The following is a 19,444-nucleotide window of genomic DNA, read 5'->3' on the forward strand; positions in this document are numbered from 1 at the left end:
CAAGATGGGGACTGCTAAAATCTTTTGCTCGCAAGGTGAGTGAAAGCAAATTTCACTTAGGGCCCCCAAAAGGCTAGGGCCGGCTCTGACTACATGTGTGGGTATGGATGTAGGTACGCAAACCTGCAAGCCACTGTGCCCCCCCCCCCATGATGAGTCCAGATTTTTTGGCTCCCACACCCAAAGGTGCCCATCCCTGATTTCTCTCTGATTACAGGCACAACTAAAATGTTGTTGCCAAAATGCCACTTGTGTCCACATATCAGTGCATTCGTAATCTAACCATTATGAAACTTCCATTTGATAAAATAAGCCTCACATGGCAAATTAGCCATTACATTTTTTTTAATCACCAAATTCAACACCGACCACCAAAGAAAAATTCCTCACGTCAGCTTATTTTTGTGGACAGATTTTGGACTGAGTAAAACCTCTTGCATCGACTTTCTCTCTGGTTTAACTCTGGTTTAGCTAGCAGATGGTTGATCATATGGGCAATGCCTACTCCCGAGCTTCTCGCTTAAACTAGCTTCTGCTAGCAGTATGTTGAGAAATGAATACCCCTTCACTTGATGAAAGTTGAAAGTCATCTTTTATTGTACAATAAAAGATCACATACCATGTTCTGAGTTATGTGATTGGTCCACAAGGGAATATTGGAGCTAGTTCAACAATAATTTTTTATCCACAACTCTGTTAATGTAGCTTACGTCAGCCAGTACTTTTCTTTTGAAACATGATGTTCCCACCCACGGTGCACTTCGTTCAATGTAGCTTTACAGTAAACCCATTTAGTGAACACTGTATGAGCTGAAAACGAAGGTCCTAATCTGTCAATGGTCCTTATGCAAGCAGCTGTTGAACAGAAACTTGAAGCATGCACGCACACGCACACGCACACACACACAGTGGTCTGCCATCTCTGCAACTTGGATTGTGGCAATTTTCAGGGCCTATATAACCAGCATGTCCAGGCATGCAATCACAACACACATAGCATGGCATTGGAAAGCCAGAGCCTGCATCTTTCCTCTGACATGCAAATACGTAACAGAATTGATGAATAGGGCCTGGCGCCTAGTGTCTGGCCTGACTGCAGAAATAGGTTACAGTACAATTCAGTCCAAAGTTCACACAGATACAATTGACCACATCCCAATGGCCCACAATCTATGGCACATGTTAAGTGCGTTACACTTTTTCAGGAAAAGTTATAACATGTATGTATTTTAAACTATTCTTGCCACAGGCGATAGCAAAAAAGATACAACAAACATTCTAAAATGTGAAAAGAGCCAGCAAGCCTTAGAAGCGTGACTGTTGTCCCTCTGAACCCTTTAACGTTACACACCAGGCATAAACATGAAAACGCTTAGACAAGACTTGTACAATAAATACATATGAGATACATGATTTGAAATCAATCTGACCGTTCCATAAATTACCAAAGACTAAATGAAAAGAAAACACAGTAAAATGATTTCATGACATGAAGACTGAATAAATATTAATTGACCTTCAACTGTAGTTACATACTGCACCAATTAGTTGTTTTTCAAGTTTTCACATACAAGCAAAGTAATAGAAAATTGGTGTGGGCTGGTGTCTTGAGATCTAATAATCTACTTTATATTCCCAAAAACAGGTTGTCTATCTGAAGACACATTACTCAGCCAATGGTAGTGGAATATTGGATCCAACATGCAGAATAGGTCTACAATTGGATGAGCATTGGTTTTAACATCACATCCACTTCAGTTGTATACATACCGTGCACCGTTGATGTCTTTACGAAAACTGAAAGCCTGTTAAGTGAATATAAGCATGTGAAAAGCTTGTTGTTTGAGTGAAACAAGGGGACCCTCAAACATGACCAATCAGGAATTGCATGGCACCCTTCACATTGATTACATTAGATAAGATTGGAATAGGTTCAGGGATGTTTCTGCACTAGCGCTTCAGCCTAGATGTAATAAATTATGTAAATCATCGGAAGTTTGACAAAATGGAAAAAATATCAAACCAAATCTCAGAGGCACTGATGAGAAAAAAGTAATAATTCATTGTTCTCCATTGAGCTTTGGAAGATTGTTTGAGTTACTTCATGGAGAAAGTGAATTGGACCATAAAGATAAGTTTGAAAGATTATCTTCTATCACAGCAGTGACTGACACCAGCAAATGTCCAAATGCTGGTTTTGCACATTACCAAGGTATGTATGCATACAACTGAAGGGGCATTTAAAACAAACTAAACAAAATACTTTTGATATATAACTTCCAATATAGAGATGTAACAAAACATCTATCTATATATATACTGCTGAAACAAATAAAGGGAACACTTAAACAACACAATGTAACTCCAAGTCAATCACACTTCTGTGAAATCAAACTGTCCACTGAGGAAGCAACACTGATTGACAAATTTCACATGCTGTTGTGCAAATGGAATAGACAACAGGTGGAAATTATTGGCAATTAGCAAGACACCCCCAATAAAGGAGTGGTTCTGCAGGTGGTGACCACAGACTACTTCTCAGTTCCTATGCTTCCTGGCTGATGTTTTGGTCACTTTTGAGTGCTGGCGGTGCTTTCACTCTAGTGGTAGCATGAGACGGAGTCTACAACCCACACAAGTGGCTCAGGTAGTGCAGCTTATCCAGGATGGCACATCAATGCGAGCTGTGGCAAAAAGGTTTGCTGTGTCTGTCAGCGTAGTGTCCAGAGCATGGAGGTGCTACCAGGAGACAGGCCAGTACATCAGGAGACGTGGAGGAGGCCGTAGGAGGGCAACAACCCAGCAGCAGGACCACTACCTCCGCCTTTGTCCAAGGAGGAGCACTGCCAGAGCCCTGCAAAATGACCTCCATCAGGCCACAAATGTGCATGTGTCTGCTCAAACGGTCAGAAACAGACTCCATGAGGGTGGTATGAGGGCCCGACGTCCACAGGTGGGGGTTGTGCTTACAGCCCAACACTGTGCAGGATGTTTGGCATTTTCCAGAGAACACCAAGATTGGAAAATTCGCCACTGGCGCCCTGTGCTCTTCACAGATGAAAGCAGGTTCACACTGAGCACATGTGACAGACGTGACAGAGTCTGGAGACGCCGTGGAGAACGTTCTGCTGCCTGCAACCTCCTCCAGCATGACCGGTTTGGCGGTGGGTCAGTCATGGTGTGGGGTGGCATTTCTTTGGGGGGCCGCACAGCCCTCCATGTGCTCGCCAGAGGTAGCCTGACTGCCATTAGGTACCGAGATGAGATCCTCAGACCCCTTGTGAAACCATATGCTGGTGAGGTTGGCCCTGGGTTCCTTCTAATGCAAGACAATGCTAGACCTCATGTGGCTGGAGTGTGTCAGCAGTTCCTGCAAGAGGAAGGCATTGATGCTATGGACTGGCCCGCCCGTTCCCCAGACCTGAATCCAATTGAGCACATCTGGGACATCATGTCTCGCTCCATCCACCAACGCCACGTTGCACCACAGACTGTCCAGGAGTTGGCGGATGCTTTAGTCCAGGTCTGGGAGGAGATCCCTCAGGAGACCATCCGCCACCTCATCAGGAGCATGCCCAGGCATTGTAGGGAGGTCATACAGGCATGTGGAGGCCACACACACACTACTGAGCCTCATTTTGACTTGTTTTAAAGGACATTACATCAAAGTTGGATCAGCATGTAGTGTGGTTTTCCACTTTAATTTTGAGTGTGACTCCAAATCCAGACCTCCATGGGTTGATAAATTGGATTACCATTGATTATTTTTGTGTGATTTTGTTGTCAGCACATTCAACTATGTAAACAAAAAAGTATTTAATAAGATTATTTCATTCATTCAGATCTAGGATGTGTTATTTTAGTGTTCCCTTTATTTTTTTGAGCAGTATGTATATATATATATATAAAACACTAGCTAAATAAGGCATTTTACTTTTAATATAATCAACTAAGTTTAAAGAAAAATGTCATATTTGGTGAAAGTTTGGCAAAACAAATGAATTATATAGTCACAAGTTGTGACAAGGCAATAATAACATGTCTTCCAACAAAGAAAGATGACACTAGAGCAAGAGATAGAAATACAGCTCTCGAACAAAATGTCACCCATGGGACAGGTTGTGCAAGTGTGCGCATGCATGTACACATACACAAATAAAAGCTTAATAGACAGAATACAGGTAAACATTCACCAAACGGACACTTTTCTAATATGAAAACTATTTTTTCACAACCAAAAAGAGAAGTCAAGTTGTTACGCTTAGAAGCTAAGTCTAAAACATATACCCCAAAAAACAGACCCTGTTGTAAAATTGAGAATAAAAATCAGCTTTTGCATCCATTTAGTGTAGTACATTATGTTAAATACAATATACACTGGTACTGATTTTGCCATTTCCCCCCCAATGTCAAGGGACATAACGGAGAAAACAAAAAATGTGGTGTGCATGTAAACAAAAGGAACAGCAATATACAGCTAAATAGATTTACATTTTTTAACATTCTGAGTATGACCTAGTCTACAGGAGTTTAAAATGCTTCTAAGGGAAGAAAAGGAGACCACGAAGCCTTTAAAACAACGAGGCACTCTGCCACTGCTTTACATACAGTATCTCTGATCAAACGACTAACTTTTCCCTAACACTGGAAAGGCGGATGGGAATGGACATATTATTTTTATATTGTGCACATCCCCCACCACCCCACTCCCTTAGTGAAGTACCCTCTGTGTGCTTGTCCCTCACCGGTGAGGCACTGGCGCTCTCAACAGAGCTCTCTGTGACAGACTTGTCAATGGTACCTCTTCACTGCTCCAACACTGACACAGCTGATCACGTCCCAAAGTGACTTTGTGAGATGATATATTTTAAAGCATTATCAAAACTCAGGATTAGTCTTTGCCTTTTTTTTTTTGAGTAGCTGTCTTACTGAATGTGTTCTCTAGATTGGTATTAGTAGCATCATTGTTTACTCTAAATCTGTTATAAAACACTTTTGTTTGTCTATTTTCCTTTAAAAAAAAATGTACATAGCAGTAACAAGGCAAACAATATAGGGATGGACAAAAGCTGTCCTATTGAGAACTTCTTAGCAGCAGTTATGCTACTACTCAAACTTGGGACTGCAAGTTACTTTGCATGCATTGATATAAAAAGTATTATATTCAACACATTTTAAAGGACCTTCAAATAAAATTGCTATTAGTTTTAGGCTTTCGGGACATTAAACAACTTTAAATTGGATATTCACATTCCTTAACACCATCAAGGAAACTGAGGGGACAGTAATCACTAGACGGCTACATCGTTCTTGGCTGTGATCATTAGGCACCAAATGGATAAAAAAAAAATGACTGAAAAAGGGTGGGACTTCTTGATAAGAAACACATTTTCATTTTCCATTGAAACCGTTTGACAATGTTCTCCATTGCATGCCCTAATGAACACAACCCACAATCTTTACCCTCTTCAGTCAAAAAGGCTCCCGGCTTTACCTTTTTGCAACCAGGACATACCAGGCATCTAAATGATGTAGCAGACCGTCAAGGATGCTTGAATTGTTATAACCATGTAACATCGTTGAGTAATTCCTCCCTTCACAAGTGAGTGTTTGCATGCACGTGTGTTTGCATCTCTTGCATGAAGTTCTTGAATGGAGCATGTGTGGGGATATATAGTATAAGATAATCACAAATCTGCTACAGGGCAAAGCTATAAAAAAATAAGTGGATAAAAGTATTTACATGAAAATGAAGGTACTTACACACCACAAACTTAAAACTGTTGCACAGTAAGAAAGAGGTGGGAGAATAAGTATATTGTGAAGTCTACTCTGCCCCCCTTGACACGCTCTCCTCCTCAGGCAGTTTTTCCTCCTCCATCAAGCTAATCTCCATCGTTCCACTCTCCTCTTCAACGCTCTTCTTGGGGTTTACCTCTGGAGGATCATAGGTGTCGTGTCCCGTGCCCTCCTCCTGAATGTTGTCCTCCATCTGCTCCCTGTCCTCCGGCCTTGCCTGGTCAGCAGTGCTCTCCCCAGTCTGGCCATCACTGTGTTTTTTCGGAGGCCCACTATCCGTCTGTAAGTGGCTGTGGCTGCCTGCCTCCACCACCACCACCACCCCTTCCTCCCTTGTTCTTTTCTTCTTCGTCTTTGGGCTGCTGGAGGAGTCTGCAGGCGGCATGCCTGGCAGCGCCATGACGCCCCCGTGCGGGAGGAACATGTGAGGGTACAGCAGTCCATGGGACATCCCTGGAATGAGGAAAGGGTTGAAGGCCTGGTGGCTGCCACTGCTGCTGCTGGTCGCTGTGGTGGTGGTGATGGCCGCAATGCTGTGGCTGCCCATCGCGCCTTGCTGCTTTTCCTCCCTCTTTCTCTCTGTGCCAGACTGAATGCCGGAGCCCTCAGCCCCTGTGCTTGAAGATGCCTGGCCGGGGCCTCGAGAGGGGCTACTGGCCGCTGAGGAGGAGGCCGCAGTGGTGGTAACTGCAGCCGTGGAGGAGGAGGTGGAAGCAGAGCAGGTGGGCGGCAACCCCATCAGCCCCTGAACGCTGAACATGTGGGGGGCGCCATGTATGCCGTGGAGCATCATAGGCAGCATGCTCAGACCATTCTTTGCGTCTTCGCCGGCGGACACAGCAAAGCCATGGGGGAATCTCATCAAGCCTGTGAGTGGGATGCCCTGGACATTGCGGAGGTTCTGGAGGCTGACCAGGTCCATGCTGCCAATCAGGCCGCCGTTCATACAGAGCGGGCCCATGGGAGACTCGGAGAGGAGGGGCTTGGGCATCTCGCTGCGGGGACGACGGCCCCGGCGGCGGGGCCCCTGCTCGCGGCACACGGGCTCAGTGAGGATGCGGGTGAACTTGCCCTCGGGAAGAAAGCCCTGGAAACACAAGGCATTAGCTTAAGGAAAATGCAGGGATGGATTTGAAGGACATCTGTAATCTGTGAGGCAGTAGTTTCTGACAACTGCACTATTCAAGATGAGTAAATGCCTAATTAAAAATGGAAGCATTCTAATGAAACTATTTGATGGGGCATTTATGTGGATATGAGAGAGTGAAAATGCCATGCTACTCACAGAGTGTTTCACTACATCTGCCCAGTCAGGTGCTACGCAGTACTCAGTATTTGCATCCAGCCATCGTGAAAGCTCCTTGATTGCTGGAGCCATAGCACCCCCAAGCTACAGCACAGAAGAATACAGCCCTCAATGAGTTCTTGTACACACACATAGCATCAATTATGCATTTGTCTATAATTCAGGCAAACATTACATTTAATGCACATTTTGTTAGGCTGTCTTATTAAAGAAGCGTATTCAATCAATGTGAAGGAGCACAGTTGGGTGGGGAGAAGCATCTTCATTCACCTGTTAACCACAGGCAAAGAAATGCCAGTAGCTAGGTTTAAAAACATTTTGCGAAAGATTTAAGCGAATATTGTATTTTTAAGTACAAATAAAAAACACTGTCGAATAACTTTTCATTTACCCAATAAAAAAAAAATATAACTTCCATGCGTTTCCATCCCATTTTTACCTCTCAATGCTTTTGTTACAAAAATGATTGGGATAAACAGCAAATACCCACTCGGGCATGGTGTAGACAACAACTCACAGACAGGGTACAGTAGGTGACGTTATTGATAATAACGAGATATTTATTTGTCAACTGGCATTCATGGTCGAATTGCTGCAAAGAAACCACTACTAAAGGACACCAATAATAAGAAGAGACTTGCTTGGGCCAAGAAACACGAGCAATGTACATTAGATCGGTGGAAATGTCCTTTGGTCTGATGAGTCCAAATTTGAGATTTTTGGTTCCAACCACAGTGTCTTTCTGACGTAGAGTACGTGAACTCCACATGTGTGGTTCCCACCATGAAGCATGGAAGAGGAGGTGTGATGGTGCTTTGCTGGTAACACCATCAGTGATTAGTTTAGAATTCAAGGCACAGTTAACCAGCATGGCTACCACAGCATTCTGCAGCGATACACCATCTCATCTGGTTTCCGCTTAGTGGGACTATCATTTGTTTTTCAACAGGACAATGTCCCTACACACCTCCAGGCTGTGTAAGGGCTAATTGACCAAGGAGGAGAGTGATGGAGTGCTGCATCAGATGACCTGGCATGCACAATCACCCGACCTCAACCCAATTGAGATGGTTTGGGATGAGGTGGACTGCAGAGTGAAGGAAAAGAAGCCAAGTGCTCAGCATATGTGGGAACTCCTTCAAGACTGTTGGAAAAGCATTCCAAGTGAAGATGGTTGAGAGAAATACCAAAAGTGTGTAAAGCTGTCATCAATGCAAAGGGTGGCTACTTTGAAAAATCGAAAATATATTTTCATTTGTTTAACACTTTTTTGGTTACTACATGATTCCATATGTGTTATTTCATAGTTTGGATGTCTTCACTATTATTCTACAATGTAGAAAATAGTCAAAATAAAGGAAAAACCCTTGAATGAGTAGGCGTGTCCAAACTTTTGACTGGTACTGTATCTATTTCACCAACCCAAAACATTATCCACCAATCGAACGCATTTTGTTTACAAAAAATAGAAAAGTTTCCCCACAATTTGCTGTTTCCATCAGGTACAGTACTCTCATAAAAATGGTGGGATGGAAACATGGTTAATGTCAGTGATGTTATGCGTGCTTGTGCATCAGTGTTCGGTGTGTGCGTTTGAGTCAAAATAGTTACCCTGCGGCCAGTGCTCCTGTGAACCACTGGCACCCTCTCCTCCCCTGTTAGGGAGTTGACATCCAGCTTGGTGGGGTCTTTACAGCGATGCCGCCGCTGCTTGGGCCGCTCCACAAAGCTGTGCAGAATCGCTGAGCCAGGAGACTGAAACCCCAGATTTGGCAAGAAAAGCACACTACTCCAAATGATATTCACTTACTTTAAAACTTACTATAAAACCTTACTATAAAAACAGCTGGTGAGTTGAACCCTCGTAATAGAAACGTTCTCAAAGTTCACAAGTTTTTCAGAAATCCCAGTTTCCTCCTGCTTATTCCCTCTTGATTCCAGGAATCCTCCAACGGACAGGGAATCCTCCAACTGGGATTTCACAAAAGTAAAGGGAATTTGAAGAATGGATAAGATGAATGTGCATGGAGGATCAACTCACCGGTGCGAAAGTGGGCACCTCCATGCTACAGTTGGGATTCTGTCGCAGCCATTCCATCAAGCCATTGTTGGCAGCCTCTCTGTCGATGGCCACCACCTCTGACAGGGTGGGGGTGGAGGTTCCCGGGGGGTGCTCTGGTGGGGAGGAGGTGGACGACACTGCAGAATGGCTGGTGACTTCTACCCTGCCCTGTAGAGGAAAAAAACACAGGGAAACAAATAGATGTATTTGATTCCCAACTCAACTGTAGTATGAAGTGCTTGTGATTAGTGTTGCACAGTATAACGAAACTCTGTACTTTCTCGATACTAGAACATGAAAAACTGTTTGGTACTATAATTTTTGTTACTTTCAGTACTTTGTCAAATGTGTCTCACGTCATATACTGATTGAGAGGATCAAGTCTGTCTATCATTGTAGCTGATGTCCCAAATAACACAAGCGTACTGTGCCTCATGCCTGCTCCACTTACTCATTGCTAGAGCAGAGTGTCTAGGCAGCAACATGTTAGCTTTCCACTCAAGCTGCACAGAGGTTAACACACTTGAATAATTTTGAAACTAAAAGATACCAGTAGCTTCCAGCTTTGTAGAATTACTTTCTATGCAAGTCACAGCTGAACTGACATCAATTCACAATCCTATTACTTTGTGATATAAAAAATATGCTGATTTCAAAGCTTGTTGTCAACAAAAACGTAATGAATTCACAATGGTCTCGCGTCCAAAGATACTGTAGCAACCCTGACTTATAAGCGCGGATATCGACTCTGCCACTGGAGCATGCTTTTGTGGCACAGTCGATTTCCGCAGGGTTACCGGCAAGAATGTTGAGGATTCGTGCCGGATTCCCTACCTGTTTCATTACATTGGTGTCAGAAGTGAAACTTCGAAACTCAAAAGATGCCCAACGATTGAACAGCGCAATAGCTGAGTTTATCTGTCTGGATCAAATGTCAGTCTGTGACTATGGCTAACACGCCTTTTTTGCCATGGTATCGTTTTGGTATCAAGTATTGTGATGGTATTGAGTTTCGTGATACTAAACCTGGTATCGTGACAACATTACTAGTGATACGCTATCGTACAACCTTTATTGCAAATTAATTGCCTCCAAGCACCAAACCACAAGAGTCAACTGTATTGTCCTTCCCCCTGAACTTGGTAGGGGGACAGGTCCACAGTAATTATCATCAAAACCAGGTGGTGCAGAAAACTAGCACCATTAAGCTGGCTCTTATTCTGTTCACAAAACCAAAAAAGAGTTTTGACTTGACAAACCTGTTTTTCCTGCACATGCATTCCTCTGCTCGTGACAGACCCAATGTCAACCGCCTCCACGTTTCTCCGTCTGCCTCTCCTCCGGCGCATGATTCCGTCGTCACACCTCAGGTTGCCGTTGACAATTTGACCGGTGACGGGGTGGATGAGACCTGCCTGCAGGATCCCGGCCTTGTCCTTTCCCACTGAACCCTGCGTGGCGGGCAGTTTTCGGGCACCGGGGTGGACCTGGTGACTCATGTGGCCTACAGTGGCTGCCGCGTCGCCCCCAATGCCCAGATCCCCGGCCTTGGAGAGGTCCATGGCCGCCTCCTGCCAGCCGTTGAGCAACAGCGCCCCGCCTCTGTTCGACACGGTTACAGGCATATTCTCCCCTGTGTGGCACTGCTTACTGAGCACCTCTGCCTTGTATTCAAACGCACGCCTACCCCGCTTTAGTTCAGGCAAATAGGGCGGCGCCACCAGCCTCTCCTGCAAGAGAGGCAAGGATGTCAACCTCCAGTCTCCCTGGCTGCATTCCCCGGCATCTCTTGACTTGTACTGAACAGGATGGAAATGGAAGAACGGAAAAACATGAATGAATACCGACAATAGACTGGCGAATATCTACAAAAACGTCACAAAAGAAGGATTTCAACAACAATGGTTATGAAGGGACAGAAGATGAACATGAGCTAGTCACCTTGGGAAGGTGGGTGACAGGAGGGGCTGGGATGTTGAAGTTAAGGCTCTGGGATGGCTGTACCCTGGCTGAAATGAAGCCAGCCCTCTGGTGCACAATGTTGGGCACACAGGTGTTTGCCAGAGAGCTAGGGGAGTCATACTGCTGACTGGAAGAGGGCCACTTCCCCTTCAAGATGGCGTGACAGATGCTGTCCAGGCGGTTGATGATCACCCGATCCTGCAACGCAAAGGAGCACAAAAAAGTCCCACGCATTATTCCCCTGTTTCCCAGTATATGGCCTAGCTGCAAAGTCAAAATTGGCTATATCGTGAAAATGTACACAACATTATCATAGGTATGTGGACACATGCTCATCGAACGTCTCATTCCAAAACCATGGGCATTAACATGGAGGCGGTCCCCACTTTGCTGTTATAACCTGTTGGGGCTCGGGGGCAGTATTGAGACATTTTGAAAAAAATATGTGCCCATTTTTAACTGCCTCCTACACCAACTCAGAAGCTAGGATATGCATATTATTAACACATTCGGATAGAAAACACTCTGAATTTTCTAAAACAGTTTGAATGGTGTCTGTAAGTATAACAAAACTCATATTGCAGGCAAAAACCTGTGAAAAATAGATTTAAAAAAATGTGAATTTTGTGACTGTACTATTTAGTGTCATTGTTTTATAGATACCATAGTGAGAAAGGATTCATTTCGCAACACCTACGGCTTCCACTAGATGTCAACGATCTTTATAAAGTTGTTTGAAGCGTCTATGATAAACAGAGAGCAAATTAGAATCCAAGGAAGTTGACATGTCATCACTTCATTTTTTTGCGCCTGCGCATAAATCTGAGAAACGTGAGTTTGTCATCATTTTTTATCTAGACATAGGATAGGTTGTGTGAAAATATTACTGATGTTTAACGTTAAAAATGGACCAAAAGATTAATGCTAAACAACATTTGACATGTTTGAACGAACATAAATAGATTATTTACTAGGTTTTTTTAGCTTTTCGGCGTGATTTTACCAGCCCCCCAACCACGTTTTGTGGGAGCATAATGAACGCTAAGTACTTGGTGTTATTTGGACATAAATTATGAACTTTGTCAAAAGAAACCACATTTGTTCCGGACCTGGAATGCCTTCCGGACCTGGGATCCTGCCTTCTGATGGAGATAATCAAAGGTAAGGGGATATTTCCAATGTTATTATCGATTTTAGATGATGCTAACTGTATAGCATAGCCTGTTGTTCTTAGCATAGCACCCCGTTTATTGCAAAATGTGATTTCCCAGTAAAGTTATTTTGAGATCTGGCCATTCGGTAGCAATTACGAGATGATAATATATTATTCTTTGAATGACAATATTATAATTTACCAATGTTGTCGAATAGTAATTTTGTTATGTTCACCGGAAGCATTTCAGAGAAGAAAAAAATCTGAATTTCACGCTACTGTAAAATGCTGTTTTTGGATATAAATATGAACTTGATGGAACAAAAAATGCATGTATTGTATAACATAATGTCCTAGGAGTGTCATCTGATGGAGATTGACAAAGGTTAGTGCATAATTCTAGCTGGTTTCTGCTTTTGGTGACGCCTGACCTTGAATTGAAAATGGATGTTTGTACTTTTGTGGCTATGTACTGTCCTAACATAATCTAACTTTATGCTTTTGCCGTAAAGCCTCTTTGAAAATCGAACAATGTGGTTAGATTAAGGAGATGTTTATCTTTTAAATTGTGTAAAATAGTTGATGGTTTGAGAAAGTGAAATTATTAGATTTTTGATGTTTTGAATTTCCAGCCTTGTTAGCAATCCCGACTCGGGGTTCATTGCTAACCTGTAGCCCCAACAGGATAACAGCCTCCACTCTTCTGGGAAGGCTTTCCACTAGATGTTGGAGCATTGCTGCAGGGACTTGCTCTTGTGGCTGAATGGAAGCATTAGTTAGGTCGGGAACTGATGTTGAGTGATTAGGCCTGGCTCACAGTCGGCATTCCAATTCATCCCAAAGGATCTCGACAAACCATTTATGTATGGACCTTGGTTTGGGCAAGGGGGCATTGTCATGCTGAAACAGGAAAGGGCCTTCCCTAAACTGTTGCCACAAAGCTGGATGCACAGAATTGTCTAGAATGTCATTGCATGATGTAGCGTTAAGATTTCCCTTCACTGGAACGAAGGGGCCTAGCCCAAACCATGAAAAACAGCCCCAGACCATTATTCCTCCTCCACCAAACTTTACAGTTGGCACTATACATTTGGGCAGGTTGCGTTCTCCAGGCATCCACCAAACCCAGATTCATCCATCAGACTGCCAGATGATGAAGTGAGAGTCATCACTCCAGAGAATGCTTTTCAACTGCTCCAGAGTCTAACGGCGGTGAGCTTTACACCACTCCAGCCGATGCATGGAATTGCGCTTGGCCATGGAAACCCATTTCATGAAGCACCCGACGAACAGTTCTTGTGCTGATGTTGCTTCCAGAGGCAGTTAGGAACTCGTTAGTGAGTGTTGCAACCCAGGACAGACCATTTTTACACGCTACGCGCTTCAGCACTCGGCGGTCCGGTTCTGTGAGCTTGTGTGGCTCTAGCAGGGAAGAAATTTGACAAACTGACTTGTTGGAAAGGTGGCTTCCGATGACTGTGCCATTCTTCTGTAAGGCCATTCTACTGCCAATGTTTGTCAATGGAGATTGTGTGGCTGTGTGCTCAATTTTATACACCTGTCAACAACGGTGTGGCCGAAATAGCCAAATCTACGAATTTGAAGGGGTCTCAGCTTTTGGTCTTAATTAAACATAAGTTATGGAAATATGTTTGAAAATCTGATTTTGGGAGAGAAATTGTTATACCCTAATCTGATAGTGTCAACCAATTCCCCTGGGCTAACATGAAATGGAAACTTTTCAAGGCAGTTGGCAGGTCAACTCCCCATGTACCATACCTTTGGCCACTCGGAGAAGGAGTAGAGGGCTTTTTCCTGAAGCAGCTGGGCGATGGTGGGCTCCCGCGCATCCTGCAGACTGTCAGGCATCTCACACATGGACATGGGGACTGCAAACTGTGCCACCTCCACATAGCTGTCAACTACAGAGGCTGTGGAGAGAGACAGTGATTCAGTGCACAACACAAGATCTCAACTACAGGGCATCTAGAGAAGGTGGTAAAATGGTCATTTTCAATGCTACATGTTTGAAGCCTGCTAAAACCAAAAGCCACAGCTATTTTATTTCTGTTATATGAGTCCATCTTAACAGCTGTAGGCTACCTAGAGCTTTCCCCATATACATACAGTACCAGTCAAAGTCTGGACACGCCTACTCATTCAAGGGGTTCTCTTTATTTTTACTATTTTCTACATTGCAGACATCAACTATGAAATAACACAAATGGAATCATGTAGTAACCAAAAAAGTTAAACAAATAAAAATACATTTGAGATTCTTCAAAGCAGCCACCCTTTGCCTTGATGACAGATTTGCATACTCTTGGTATTCTCTCAACCAGCTTCATGAGATAGTCACCTGGAATGCATTTCAATTAACAGGTGTGCCTTGTTAAAAGTTAATTTGTGGAATTTCTTTCCTTCTTAACGTGTTTGAGCATCATTTGTGTTGTGACAAGGTAGGGGTGGTATACAGAAGATAACCCTATTTGGTTAAATACTAAGTCCATATTATGGCAAGAACAGCTCAAATAAGCAAAAGAGAAACAGTCCATCATTACTTTAAGACATGAAGGTCAGTCAATGCAGAACATTTCAAGAACTTTGAACGTTTCTTCAAGTGCAGTCCCAAAAACCAAAAAGCGCTATGATGAAACTGGCTCTCATGAGGACCGCCACAGGACAGGATATGTTCATTAGAATAACAGCACCCCAGATTGCAGCCCAATTAGGCCTTCATGGTCGATTTGCTGCAAAGAAATCTCTACTAAACGACACCAATAAGAAGAGACTTGCTTCGGCCAAGAAACATGAGCAAAGGACATTAGACAAGTGGAAATCTGTCCTTTGGTATGATGAGTACAAATTTGATATTTTTGGTTCCAACCGCCGCATCTCTTTGAGACGCACATGTGGTTCCCACCGTGAAGCATGGAGGTGGTAGTGTGATGGTGTTTAGAATTCAAGACACACAACCAGCATGGCTACCACAGCATTCTGCAGCGATACACCATCCCATCTGGTTTGCGCTTAGTGGGACTATCATTTGTTTTTCAACAGGACAATGACCCAGTACACCTCCAGGCTGTGTAAGGGCTTTTTGACCAAGAAGGAGAGTAATGTGGAAACTCCTTCAAGACAGTTGGAATATGCTGTGCACTTGTTGGCTGCTTTTCCTTAACCTAGCAGTCCAACTCATCCCAAACCATCTCAATTGGTTTGAGGTCGGGTGATTGTGGAGGCCAGGTCATTGATGCAGCACTTCATTACTCTCCTTCTTGGTCAAAAAGCCCTTACACAGCCTGGAGGTGTGCTGAGTCATTGTCCTGTTGAAAAACAAATGATAGTCCCACTAAGCGCAAACCAGATGGGATGGTGTATCGCTGCAGAATGCTGTGGTAGCCATGCTGGTTGAGAGAATGCCAAGAATGTGCAAAGCTGTCATCAAGGCAAAGGGTAGATTCTTTGAAGAAACTAAAATACATTTGATTTGTTTAACACTTTTTTGGTTACTACATAATTCCTTATGTGTTATTTCATAGTTTTGATATCTTCAACACTATTCTACAATGTAGAAAATAGTAAAAAATATTACAAAAACCCTTGAATGAGTAGGTGTATCCAAACTTTTGACTGGTACTGTGCGCATACACACGCACAGAACCTTATTTTTGTCCAGCTCATATTACTATTTTGGATGCATGTAAAACTACCTTCATTACCTGGAGTTTGGGGCCTCTCCTCCTTGATCTTGTCCTTCACTTCCATCAGCACCTCTGTCTGCTCCAGTTTGGGCGTGAGGACAGTGCTGTCAGGCTCCAGTATGTCTGATTGGCTCTCAGAGCTCTCTGGGTCAAGAGGGAACTCAAGTTTGATCTGTGCCACTCCCGCCACACCTGGGGACAGTGGTGGCTCAGGCTGGGGCCTGGGGACTGAGGAGGATGGGGGCAGAGTGTCTGTTGCATCAACAGTGGGGAGTGTGTGTTCGCTTAAAGTGCTCTCTGCTTCGGCAGGCCCCTCGAAGGCCGCTTCTGGTTCTACGTCATACTGATCCAACGGCCCTGTGAATGGTCCTTCTGGTGCCTTGTCTTTACAGAAGTCTTCCAGAGGCCCATCCACTGGTTCCTCCTCCTGGGAATCCATGGGCGATATCTCCAAGGGTTCTTCAACCTGCTCCTCTAGAAGCCCCTCCTCCACTGGCCCTAAGGGCGTGTCCCTTTCTAAAGTCTCTTCTCCTGGCCTCTCTAGAGCCACCTGACATGACTCCACTGGAGAGCCCATTCCCATCCCATAGCAGGGCTCCTCTTGGAGAGTGTCCTCGCATGGTATACATGAGGTGTCCAGGCCCTGCTCCAGCCCCACCAGACTCGGACTGTCCACAGACATCTCCTCTTTGTCAAACTTAAAGGACACATCCCTCTCTGCCTCCCCCTCGTCGGGGCTGGGCACGTGGGCGACAGTGTCCGAGTCACTCAACTTCTCCTCTGGCTGCTCGACATCACCCTGGTTGTGGTGGTGGCGGTGCAAGGTCATATGGGACAGTGACAGGTGCGGAGGGGGGATGTAGGAAGGAAGGGGGCTGGCGGAGAGGTTTGTGTGCTCTGCAGCAGGTTCCTCCTCGCTCACGTCAATGTTCTTGAACAGCATGAAACTGGAGGGCAGCGGCTCCCCTGGGTCGCTCCGGGATGAGGGTATACCTAGGCAGTCGTCAAGCACTCCCCCTGCTCCATCCTCCCTTCCCCCGTCTCCCGGCAGCTCCTCTGTGTCCAGGAACTCTGTATCAAGGGCTGGTGCCCCCAGGATGGGGTCAGCCTCGTTGAACATGCCCACGACGTCTGCTGTGCCTGTGTGGTCCGTGCTCTCCCAGGGCACCTGCAGCTCCTGTTCCAGCTCCAGCAAGGGGGCCATAAGGCCATTCTCTTCCGAGGAGCCCACCAGCACGTCACTGCGCAGCTTGCCTGAGATGATTGGGTCCATGTCGGCCGACTGCTCGCTGGTCAGCTCCCCCTGCACACCATACGAGTTGAGCATGCTCTGGCCGCCCTGAGCTGAGTTGAAGGGGAACCCGTTGAAGGCCTCCTTGGCAGACTTGCCATGGAGGGAATCTGAGGCCAGGCCCTCATGCTGCAGTGATGCCAGTTCCAATGACTCATCCAGAGGGGGGCAAACCAGGAAGCCCTCCCTTGGCCCAGACACCATACCTAGGCTGCCCCCGGGGCCCGTGCCCACTATCTCTGGCGGGTGACCATGGACGTTCGGGTGAGAATGGAAGTGGATCGCCGAGGAGGGGATGGCTGGGGGACCGTACTCCGGCGGCTGGGGAGAGTGGCATTGGCCGAGGCCCGTGTCATAGATGCAGCAGGGGTGGTGGTGCGGTGAGGGGGCCATGCCTGCGTGGTGCACACTGGGTTGGTAGCCTTGGTGATTCTCCTTCTGGACGTAGTTGCGGTGGGCCTCCAGGAAAGATAGCTGCGGGTCGTTGAGGATGTAGTAGTCAGTGCGGCTGAGGCCGTGGCGGGCCGCTCCAATCAGGAGGTCGCGGTCGTGCTTGCCACACTCCCACCACACAGGCAGGTAGAGGCTGGGCCGACACAGCTGCAGACGTGGGCCCAGCAGTGGGTGGCGCAGCACCTGCTCCCTGACCTTGCGCAGCAGCTCGATGCGGTAGAGGGTGCGTGCTGCTCGCTCCTCTGTGATGGGCTCCACAAACAGGTTGTGGTCCAGAGGCCCTGACAGACAGACGGAGAGGGCTTACTTTCGTATAAACTGTATAATTAAAATCACACCATTGCAATGTCACTACTACAGTATAAATAATACTAATCATGTCAAATCTACCACCATGCTTTTCAAAGCACAGCTAAAATAAGCTAAATAGTGAACTATCCCTTTAAGACACATTCCTTTGGCAGAGACTATTGTTAAAGGTTGAGTAAGTCATTTTAGAAGGTTGCAGGACGCATTACTAACCAACAACAGCTGCAAATCCCAATAAAACTACATCACGTAATTACTTTCCTTGCTTTGCCTAACTACACTATTTTGAATATAGCAAATACGTTTTGTGGTTCAGAGTGCAGTATTTATTTAGTTTCATAGCACAAAAAGTATGCAAGCAAGTTTCTCACTGGCTTTAGTCAAAGAGGGAGCAAGTGGTAAGTGCAGGGTGGTTGCCAAGCAACACGTGCCACGGAAGGGAGGCAACATCAGCATAGCACTACAAATCCAATATTTCCATGCTAGATTTGGGCCGAACAATTATCGTGAAAATTGGTCCCTTTCAGCCCGAGTGGTGCAGTGGTCTAAGGCATTGCATCTCAGTGCTAAAGGGGTCACTACAGACCCTGATTCGATTCCAGGCTGTATCACACCCGGCCGTGATTGGGAGTCCCATAGGGCGGTGCACAATTAGCCCTGCGTCGTCTGGTTTGGGTTTGGCCAGGATAGGCAGTCATTGTAAAATAAGTATTTGTTCTTAACTGGCTTGCCTAGTTAAATAAAAGGTTTAAAAAAGCCAATTTTCAGTTTGCTTAATTTTTTGTGCAGTGCGAACCCAACAGGGCTTGCCCACCCACTGGGGAACCAGTCCCAGCCAATCAGAATTGAGTTGTTCCCCACAAAATACTTTTATTACAAACAGAAATACTCCTCAGCACTTTACATGTTGGACCAGCACTTTACATTTTGCGTTTATATTTTTGTTCAGTGTACATTATGGCATTCCCTAGGGTGGCAAATTCTGGTAACTTTCCAAAAATTCTGAGGTTATCCAGAAATCCTGGCTGGAGGATTCCTGATTTCCGGTTATTCCCTTCTTTTTGCACCTTTAAGGGCAAGCTCTCTTGCTTTGCTTCCTGTTGAGTCGTTACCTTCGTCCTTCCTGGGGGGCAATCTGCAGGCGGTGCGGCACATGGACACAAAGCTACTGAAGTATCTCTCCAGGCTCTCGTCGGTCTTCCTCTCCAACCGGGCAAAGGAGCGGAAAGGAATCCAGTCGAATGTTTTCTTCTCCGGGTCGTACACCACACCGAATGACGACACGGTGCGGTAAAAATCTGCTTGCTCACGCCGTGTCCACCTGCTCACAAAAACACAGGCCTACCATTAATCTTTGATCAGGGGAGCATGCACTGACATGTGACTGCAGTACACGGAAGCCACA

The 19,444-nt window shown here is 45.3% G+C and overlaps 1 protein-coding gene across 9 annotated transcripts in view; it reads right to left on the minus strand.

Annotated features, from left to right (window-relative positions):
• Positions 1-573: 573 nt before the first annotated feature.
• The window catches only part of LOC106582632 (ATP-dependent chromatin remodeler CHD6), a 117,080-nt gene continuing 98,209 nt past the window's right edge, over positions 574-19,444 (minus strand). For 7 of the 9 annotated variants that reach the window (XM_014165873.3, XM_014165874.3, XM_014165871.3 and 4 more), the window contains 9 exons: positions 19,152-19,360; positions 16,005-18,011; positions 14,062-14,213; positions 11,109-11,327; positions 10,427-10,966; positions 9,147-9,335; positions 8,717-8,860; positions 7,085-7,189; positions 574-6,886 (listed from right to left, as the gene is read on the minus strand). In XM_014165873.3, coding sequence (XP_014021348.1) covers positions 5,828-6,886; positions 7,085-7,189; positions 8,717-8,860; positions 9,147-9,335; positions 10,427-10,966; positions 11,109-11,327; positions 14,062-14,213; positions 16,005-18,011; positions 19,152-19,360 — 4,624 coding nt within the window. In that variant the 3' untranslated portion in view covers positions 574-5,827. Of the gene's footprint in view, positions 6,887-7,084; positions 7,190-8,716; positions 8,892-9,146; positions 9,336-10,426; positions 10,967-11,108; positions 11,328-14,061; positions 14,214-16,004; positions 18,012-19,151; positions 19,361-19,444 lie in introns of all 9 variants that reach the window. The other 2 variants (XM_014165872.3, XR_001323356.3) reach the window with 2 other exon arrangements.

This window comes from Salmo salar, chromosome 22, assembly GCF_965601325.2.
Source record: "Salmo salar chromosome 22, fSalSal1, whole genome shotgun sequence".
In the NCBI taxonomy this organism is placed as follows: Eukaryota; Metazoa; Chordata; class Actinopteri; order Salmoniformes; family Salmonidae; genus Salmo; species Salmo salar.